General features: G+C 40.7%; 1 protein-coding gene and 1 long non-coding RNA gene across 4 annotated transcripts in view; one reads left to right on the top strand and one right to left on the bottom strand.

The window, feature by feature from the left end:
• Nucleotides 1-9,252, top strand: part of LOC127142488 (uncharacterized) — a 293,661-nt gene that overhangs the window by 137,401 nt on the left and 147,008 nt on the right. The gene's annotated exons all lie outside the window — the stretch shown is intronic.
• Nucleotides 559-8,872, bottom strand: atg4da (autophagy related 4D, cysteine peptidase a). Of its 2 annotated transcripts, XM_018665192.2 has the most exons (12): nt 8,489-8,872; nt 8,001-8,087; nt 6,615-6,882; nt 6,396-6,479; nt 5,723-5,896; nt 4,869-5,220; nt 4,696-4,760; nt 4,434-4,585; nt 4,206-4,284; nt 2,878-2,954; nt 2,583-2,702; nt 559-1,941 (listed from the first exon to the last, which is right to left on the bottom strand). In XM_018665192.2, exons 3-12 carry the CDS (start codon nt 6,829-6,831, stop codon nt 1,762-1,764), a joined length of 1,500 nt encoding a protein of 499 aa, XP_018520708.1. In that variant the 5' UTR covers nt 6,832-6,882; nt 8,001-8,087; nt 8,489-8,872; the 3' UTR covers nt 559-1,761. The 2 variants fall into 2 exon arrangements, with proteins under 2 accessions (XP_018520708.1, XP_018520707.1); XM_018665191.2 differs by lacking the exon at nt 8,001-8,087.

Below are 9,252 nucleotides of genomic sequence, written 5' to 3'. Positions count from 1 at the left end.
AATTATTGTGGCTGCACACATAAAGTACGGTAAACTACGGTAATAAAATCATCAGTCAAATATGATTATTTCTGAATAAAGGTGATAATAATACGACGGAGACACGGTATGAAAAAATTGCTTAGATAACTGCAGTCAAAGTTTTTGTCACTTAGGGTCGTTATCACATTCAGTGACACCGTGATGAATAAGAAAAGGTCAGATGGTCATCACTGACGATCAAGAGGCATCAGCCTGTGTTTAAACTTAAGGTCTTTCAAAGTGGCCTAGATATTTCAGATCCTCAGTGATTATCAAAGTAAGCTGACATGACACCAGAACCCAGGACAAGACAGCTTTAAAAGTTTGTCTGTGGATGAAGTTTCCAGTGCCATGCAATTTACGACTGTAGTAAACTGAAAAAACAAACTGACGTTCACTCAGTACTCAGAGGAAATCAAAGAGGTTGCATGTTTCCTAACAACAAACAGTCTATACATTTCCTTTACAGTTTAAAGAATAAAAGAGAGTGCAGCTTTTCCAAAATCCAAACCTACAAAGTATAAGATACAAGTGAAATGTGATTCCAGTGTTTGAAGTTTAATCAGGACAACAAACCAAATAACAGTAGTAGTGCAACTTGCAGTAGTAGCCTTCACGTAAAAACAAAAAAAAAAAGGGAAAACACAAATAACATCGCAACAGAAGCTTGAAGATCCAGGCAAAATCTCCATTCAGCTTGGGCAGTTCTTAACAACTTTGCCAAGTAAATCCCAGAACCTGTACTTAAATGAAAAGAGCTGTTCTGTGCTTTACTTTGCAAATTTATCCAGATAACTCTGTAATCCTGTTTCATGAGACAAGCCACAACGGAAGAGATCATTTCTCCTCAACTCCTCAGTCTGAGAGCCGGAGTAAATCTTCAACCAACGAACAACATTTTAACAGCAGATTTCTGTGAACATTTCATAATCTTTATGATGAATAATGTAGAGCCGAAAGCTGGAAGTGTGTGGGATCGAGATCCTAGGGTCGTCTGTATGACATTCATCCAGTCCCCAACACTAGAATGAATTTACGACTGTTCGAGATGCTCTTGGAAGAATCTGAAACTTCTGTGGGTTGCACTGTGACTCCTAAATACATCAGTACACTTACTGAAGACGAAACAAATGAACTACACTAACCTACAAGCTCACTCACACACACATACACGCATTCAGAAACCTGATAAATAAAGGAAATAAAAAAGAGATGGAACAGCAGTTGGTATACAATACAAGAACAACACTGGGCAGCGCTTCACCTGACCAGTGAGCTCATTAAACATTATGTAGACCACACATTGCCTCCAGTATGTCCAGTTCAGACCAGGAGAAAACACAGTAGTTGAGTGTCACTGAGATGAGTACTTGATTTTACTCATACAAACCTGACTTTGAGGCTTTTTTAAAGGTGTCTGATAAAGTGGATCAAGAATACCTCAAGTACTTGAAACATTTCTAACCATGAGCCTTTGTCCAGTAAAGTTATACTCCAGTCAGGACCCAACCCTAATGCCCTAATAGCTTATAATACCCATCCACACAGAGGTGATGACAGGAGCCACACAGGTTTTTTTTTTTTATTTCTGTTCACCAGTGAGGGTGATAAAGCACAAAAGCGTCATGTCCACCTTGCAGCTGAAACATCAACAAGCGAGTCCTTCCCTGTGCGAGGAAATGAGCTGCTCCTTTTCTGCCCCCTGCAGGTGAGAGCTGGGAGAGCATCCTCCTCGGAGCCTTAGAGGAAGACAAACTCATCACTGTTCCTTCTGTTGTTACTCCTGCCAAGTTTGCCTGGTGGCAGGATGTGGGCTGCAGGTCCACTGTGATTGCTGCTGTGACCCTCCAGTCCATAGTCCTGACCCTGGCCCTCTACAAAGGTAAATATGGGGTACTTCTCCTTGGATGATGACAGGGCCTGTGAGGACGGCAAAGCGCAGCCAAAACAGACTGTTAGGCTAATCTGCTGCCTATTTTCAACAATTATTTTCTTCAAATTGCTTGTATCCAACCAACAGTCCAAATACCAAAGATATTCAATGTCATATATGATAAAGAAACTTCTCACATTTCAGAAGCTGAAACCAAACATTTGGCATTTTAGCTTTAAAAAATGGTTGAAACAGTCGATTATTAAAATAGCAGCTGAATAAATATCTGCTGATTGACTAAATTGATTAATCAATCGAATCATTCAGCTCTACATGTATGCATATCATTTGTAAAAACATGTCAATTGCAATCCACCAGAGCACAAGGTGATGTCTTCAGGGTTTTTTTTTTTTGACCAAGAGTACAAAACCAGAAAACATAAATTTTATTATATAAAATGACAAAAAACAGCAACTCCTCACATTTAAGAAATTGCAAACAGTGAGTATTTGACATTTTGGCTTGATAATGACTAACAATTAACTGATGACAAGAATAATTCCTGCACTACTCTAAAAACTATTACTATGAGCAGATACTTCTAGGAGCAGACATTTTCTGCTCTTCTGAGGCTTAACTATGTCTAATTTAGAGAGACAGCGGGAGGAGGAGGGTGTAAAAACTCACCACACTGACAGCAGAACACAGAGATTCAAAGTCCTTCTTGTTCTTGGCGTAAAAGCCGATAGTACAGCTGGGATCCATGCGGTTGAAGGGCATCTTTTTGGGAGAGCTACAGTGGAAGGACTAGAGAGTGACAGAGACAGACAGAAGTCATACAGTAAAGGTCAATAAAAGTGAATACTGTATTATCTCTAATGGACTGCAGAGTTAAAACACGACTGAATGAGACAGTCACGTTGTGTAAAACACGAGATAAGAAGTCGAGATAGACAGGAATGAGACAAGCGGTGCAGCTGACCTCCAGTGAGAAATTGACTTGTGTTACATCCACCACAGGTTGGCAGTAGTGAGGGTCCAGATACAGCAGCTGCTCGTCTGACGGACAGAAAGGAGAAGTTGTGGAGAGGAATTAAAACACAGAATCAGAGAGTGAGATCTCCACCCATCTGTGGGCTAGAAACAGATGAATGGCTCTGTCATATATTTACTGTTTCTGTCCTGTCACACTTACCCACGTAGCAACTACCATGGCTGACGCAAATGCCAAACACCGCAAGTTACAGTTCCTTTTAACAATGATTACACACTGGGCGGGAAAAAAAACCTACCACTGTGTTAAAATGTAATAAAAAGATTTGGTTTCCAAAACAATTGTCACTTGTTCTATTGTACGTCTTTGTCCAGTGTGGGGAAATCAGTGATTAGTGAGAAGTATATTTTGGGATGTATTTGTTTTGTTGACAGGGTCTAATATAATCAATCCTACCATAGCTACGACAACTGTTTACACAGTATATACATGATTAGATAAGGTGCCTCACTTAAAATTTTAACAGGCCTGTATAAACTCCACTATCAGAAAACTTGAAGTAGATGGAGCAGCACTGTTATTACTGTCCAGCAGGAAAAGGAACTGTTTTAGAGAATGTATGAGTGATAAAACACACAGGTCCTGATATACAAAAATGCAAATGCTTCCACAGCTCCCAGCTGTTTTTGAATATCAGGACACAAAATGTTGTTCGAAGTTTTCTCTATGCAACCAACATCACTGATTCAAAGATTGTTCCCTGGAAAGAGAGTGCCTAAAAACAGCAAACAAAAGAAGAGTAGTGCCTTTCAGTTTGACGTGACTCGTGTGGGGAATCATGCACAGAAACAGTGTGGGTATCCTGTAAACTGAAAGTAATTTGAAAGACAGTTTATGTGTCACATTTCTGCCTGTTCAAAAAAACTGTGAAAGGTTTAAACCGTTCAGAAAGAGCTGATTGATTCTGATGGAGCCATTTGTGATGGTTGCAGTTTGGTTGTTCAACCTCAGCTTCGCTCAGCCCACAGGCGACAGCCTTCTGATTATCAGACTGCCCTAAGCAAAGCTCATGTTTACAGAGCCTAAGTTTACCAACAAGATTAAAAAGACACAGTATTAAGAGTACTGCATGTTCAGTGCAAGTATACCATGTCTCGATAATGCAGTAAGCACACTTACTTCTTCAGGCATATAATTACAAAGAACAAATGCTGGCTATAGCCCTGGCTCTTGCATTGTGTATTTCTATTCATTCCCTTCCTTCCTTCCTTCCTTCCTTCCACTCTTTCAAAGAGCATGAAGAGGCTGTCTCTCACCTTGGAAGCCGATGAAGTAGAGTGAATGCTTCGGTTTTCCTCCGATGATTCCAATACAACACTCAAGCTTAAGGATGTTCTAAAAATGAATACAAATGTTTGCAATGTGGGTTAAGAGATATGAGAGAGAACTACAGTCAGGCAACACAGTTCTTAACTTAACTTTACTGTAGACCAGGAACACAAAGGGGATCGATAGATAGGAGATATGAGGCAGAATATACAGACCTTGACACATTCAATGTAAGATGGGTTGAGGGCCTCTCCTCCCAGCCGGACAGGCACCAGTATGATGACAGACTTCCAGGCTTGGCTGGACGGATCAGGAGGAGTCTGGCTTAGTGATGGATCACATAGATGCACCACATCTTCTTTGTACACTAGAAAGTATACATGTCGGAGCACAGCAATAAACATACAAATATCTCTGAACTGAACTCTCACAAGGAGAATTCATTCAATTTCAAAAAAATATCTGAGTTCATTTCACCTGTACAATCCTGAGCCACATATACAGCCATGTTATGGACAACAGAAGTTTTGGCTACAGCTTTCCTGAAAAGAAACAAAAACAAAAGATATCCATAAATCAAATCAATGCTAACATTGTGTCATTTCCGTAAATCGTTTAAAACAGTGCCTCTTCAAATGTGAAGCCCTTACCGTAGTATGTGTGCCACTATAGACGGGCCGTACCAGTCACCAGCCTTCTTCCCTGAACTTTTCCCGATTTCCACCAGCTGGTGGACTCCAAAAGGTGCTGGGGGCTGATCCCCAAACCAGGTGACCAGCCTGTGGTGGACGGGCTCTGCTTGTCTGTCCCTTACACACTCAGGTCTTTTCTTCTGGCTGCATTTGGGCACCTGCTCGCTTGGCAAGGACTTTTCAGGGGTGTTAGATCCTCGTGGGGAGCCAAAGGAAGGGATGGGGACTCCACCTGCCCGAGCTGGGGAACGTGGTCTGAACACCTCAAAGTCCACATCAGTTAGCTGCTGAGCATCTGGCCAAGCCCAGTCTACAAAATACAAAAAGGCGTGTTCTTAGCAGTTGTGTACGTGCAGGTAGTTTTTCTTGAATTTCTTCAGTCCTTAGCTTTAAACAGTCAGAGCGTAGGCATCCTTCGAATGCCATACTAATTAGCGTGGACACATAATGAAAATATGTTATAAATAGACAGAGCAGAAGGGAAAAGCAGCACGCAGGAGGTCTGAGACAAACGCTGTCAGCAGTAAAAAGAAACAAACAAAAGAAATAAAGCAGGATAAATAAGACATAGAAAATATGAGAATAAAACAAAAAGGACAAAAGCAGAGAGAGCTATAGCAGAATAAACTAACAAGAGAAACAGAGTACATACAGACTTGCAACAGAGATATAAAACTGAGAAGAACAACATATGAATTAGAGAAATAGAAATGATGGAAATACATATTGTACATATGTATTTTTTTTAACCGCTTAGGCAGCACAAGTGAAGTTACCTGTACATTTCTATGTGCACAAATTAAGACACAAACCTCTTGGCATCAAATGGACCAGCAGTCCCTGTGCCAGCAGCATCTGGCCGCTGCGCAGCATGCAGCCCCAGCCACAGTCTGTGGTCCAGGTGGAGCCCTCCAGCTGAGGGAACTCCCTCCTGTACGTGAGCCAGATCCTGGACACAAAAGCCAGACGAAACCGCTCCACCTCGTCTGAGAGGGGGTGAAGTGAAGGGAATGAGGAAGAGACACAGAAAAAGAAAAAAAAAAAGGAGAACATTTACACCACGTTTATTCATGCAAGAAGCTGTTTGTGATGATTATGTTACATGAGAAAGATTAGTTTACGTGACTATATTGTGAAACAAAAGATAAGCAGGAGAGCTTTCTGTTCTTTTTTTCCCCCTGCTCTGTATTCTTTGATGTAAACCAAGGAGCCTTTCAAAGAAAAAGGGTCTGCCCCACTGTGGTTAACCAAAAGCACACATCACAACAACCTCTCTGGGGTCTGCTCCTCCGGAAGTTTCTCTTTCTACAGAGAAAATACAGCATCTAAACTGATCAAAGGGATTAACTTATAATGGCCTACAGTAACCTACAGTGAGGACCAAATATTTCTCCCATTAACTTGTACAGAAAAGTGGTCTCAGTCATTTGGACCCCACTGTGTATTGTAAGTTATCTGAAATGTGGTTGTGTGTTTATAACTTACCCTCACTGTTGAGTAGATACGAGTGTCCCAGGACAGTGACTGGTGATGTCTTGTTGAAGGAGGTTTTAGACTTAACAGTCCAACCTACAGACAAAAGAAAAATGGGAAAAATGGAAGTTGCTCAGGGAGCTAGTGAGCAAACATGTTGGCCAAACTAAATTACATGTTGTAAATCTACCACAGAGGCACCCACACACTCATCCTAGGCGAGCAACAAACCATATTTGACGTTGTTCCATGCTGACATTAGTTTGGCTTTCAGTTTGTCCATCTCATCAGGCTCTCCGGCTGCCTCCCTGCTGGGATCGGGAGTCTGAGATGGCCTGAGACCAAAGCTGCCCTGCCGCTCCATGGGCTGGTGCCTCCGGTTCTCCCCCAGCTCATCCTGCATTACTCCCCCTATGTACTGTGCGGCGCTGGGGGAAACGGAGTTCATACCTTTGAGTGCTCAGAGCTGGACTCTGGTGCTCCTCATTGCAACACAGAACTGATGGGGGGGGGGGGGGCAAAAGGAGGAAGGGAGACATTAGGTAGATTATTAACTGTCGATAGATGTTCACATTCTTCAGTCCAAACATTTTTTACACTCTAACTTATTACATTAAAGTGTACTCACATTGGCTAATATTTCTGTTTCTAAACAATGCTCTTTTACCATTCCTACTTCAATCTATTGCATGTCTGTTTGTCCTAAAAGAGGGATCCTACTCGGTTTCTAACTGAGGTTTCTTCCTTTTTGTGCCATTCAGCTATGAAGATAAAAATGATTTGACTTGACTTTGACTTGGTCATGGTCTGATGGCTCCATTAGACAGTGTAGATTTGGAACTTTTCAGAAGGAAACAACTTTGAGTTTAAGAAACTATAATGTAAAGTTGATTCATTTATGATTCACTGATCTACCAGTTTGCAGTTTTGTTTGCTCTTACTGAGAGAATAACTGAACTGAAGTTAAAGACTAAAGTTATATATTAACCAGAAGAGATGCTGACTTCTTGGCTGTACTGCTGCTATTACTACACAAAACCATCTACTCGTAAGAAAACAAATTCCATCCACTGCTGAGTAACATTATTTGGTTGAAAGTAGAACTAAAACAGTTACTTGAATAACTGATTACTCAAGTGGCAGAAGATTTATCACAAGCTATTTTAAGTCCATTCATCTACTGGTTACAACTGCAAGATTAGCTGCCACTCTTCTGTAAGAGTGATGTTTATGTTGAGCAAGGAATTTCAAAATGTAATAGTGATGACCTATGCTATGGGAAATTGTGTGTTGGTTAAGTGAGAAAATATTAAATAAATTCATCAGTAATGAAAGAATTTTACTTGTCCGTCAGTCAGTCAGTAGACCTTAAGTCAATATTTTGTCAAATGTATTTCAGGGGTTAAGAATGAAACTCATTACTCATCAAACCACAAGTTTAGCTTTTTTTTAATTACCCTGTATAGGGAAACGCCACTACAATTATGAGTCTGTAGGCCAAAAGCAAACCCTCACTTCCTGAAAAAGTATAAATAAACACAGCTTTGTCAGAGTAAACTCAAGTCATCAGTCTTTGACTACTGATTTCACAATTAAAGAAACACTTAAGGAAAGTACCAGTTAGTCTTCCTCTCTGCCTGCCCTGAAACTGATGAATAGTTGTTTTAACAGGGAACGGTGTATGGCGTGTAGTCACTGATTACACTGATGGGAAAAAAAAACATCATGTGATTAGCATTTGACAACCGGCATGTCGGGCTTTCTCAGCGTCTGTGAAAGTCATCTGATTATGGTGGTTGTCATCATCAATCACTGTAGATCAAAGTGTTAAACACCTAATGCAATTACACTGCGAGCTGTGTCTGTCACGACACTGACCTCTAACCTTACTCTTATCTCTATGTACTTGTCTGGTCACACGACGTGTAGGAGTTAAAAATAAACTCTCTCTCTCTCTCTCTTTCTCTGGAATAAACAAGATTTTTTTTTCTTCTAACACAACATTCAAGTCTAACGACCAAGTGACCGCACAGATATCCGCACACCTCCTTTAAACATAGCTAATTCACCTAAAATTAAAAGTCCACTTGCTGACAGCTACGTACCTGCTGTAAAAGCCGGTTAAGCTGGTCGGTGTCTTGTAGCAGTTTGACTCATTTCGGCGTATTCCTCTCTCTCCTCGCCCGGAACCGCAGTCTTCTCAGGTATATTAAGTCCACTATTAGCTTAGCTTAACTTTAGCGGTTTTTAGACGCTAGCCCCGGCGTCAGCTTGCCAGCGTTCAAGCCTCACCGACCGACTATCTTAATGACTTTTCAAACAAATACAGCTTATGTTAGCATGGTTTGCGTCCCTCCATTTGACAGACGAGCTAATTTGTCCGGACGGCTGTGAAGTTCATCCGGCATACTGCGGGTTTGTTTCCTCCTGTCCAAAAGCAGCCGCCGCTTTAGCATCTCCCTTGAACAACGGAGGACACTCACTTCCTGTTGTCCTTTCCTGACCCAACGCCATTGGTTGGAGTAATCGCTGTGAGAAAGCTGATTGGGTAATATTTGAATGGTCATAAGCAGTCTGCTATTGGCCAAAATTAACTCTCACGGTTATGTAATCTGTAACCAAGGCAACAAATCATATCCTAGTAAATACATTAATCATATATGAACGTGTGTGTGTGTGTGTGTGTGTGTGTGTGTATATATATATATATATATATATACTACACACACACACACATATATATATATATATATATATATATATATATATATATATGTAATCTGAGTATGTTTTAAATTAATGTTAAAAGAAAAGACTTTATTTATCTAGGTTTACAATGACCTAAACTACAAATTTTGTTCCTCAATAC

The sequence above is a fragment of the Lates calcarifer genome, linkage group LG5, assembly GCF_001640805.2.
Source record: "Lates calcarifer isolate ASB-BC8 linkage group LG5, TLL_Latcal_v3, whole genome shotgun sequence".
NCBI classification, from domain to species: domain Eukaryota; kingdom Metazoa; phylum Chordata; class Actinopteri; family Centropomidae; genus Lates; species Lates calcarifer.
The sequence above is the reverse complement of the archived record's forward strand: the minus strand, read 5'-3'. Positions and strand labels throughout refer to the sequence as shown.

Excerpts from the sequence above, each read along its gene's own strand:
- atg4da (XM_018665192.2), bottom strand. The coding sequence starts at position 6,831 with ATGAACTCCGTTTCCCCCAGCGCCGCACAGTACATAGGGGGAGTAATG. Across the intron at positions 5,897-6,395 it reads GTATCTACTCAACAGTGAGG|ACGAGGTGGAGCGGTTTCGT; the intron begins GTAAGTTATAAA and ends ACCCCCTCTCAG. Across the intron at positions 5,221-5,722 it reads GGTCCATTTGATGCCAAGAG|ACTGGGCTTGGCCAGATGCT; the intron begins GTTTGTGTCTTA and ends TGTATTTTGTAG.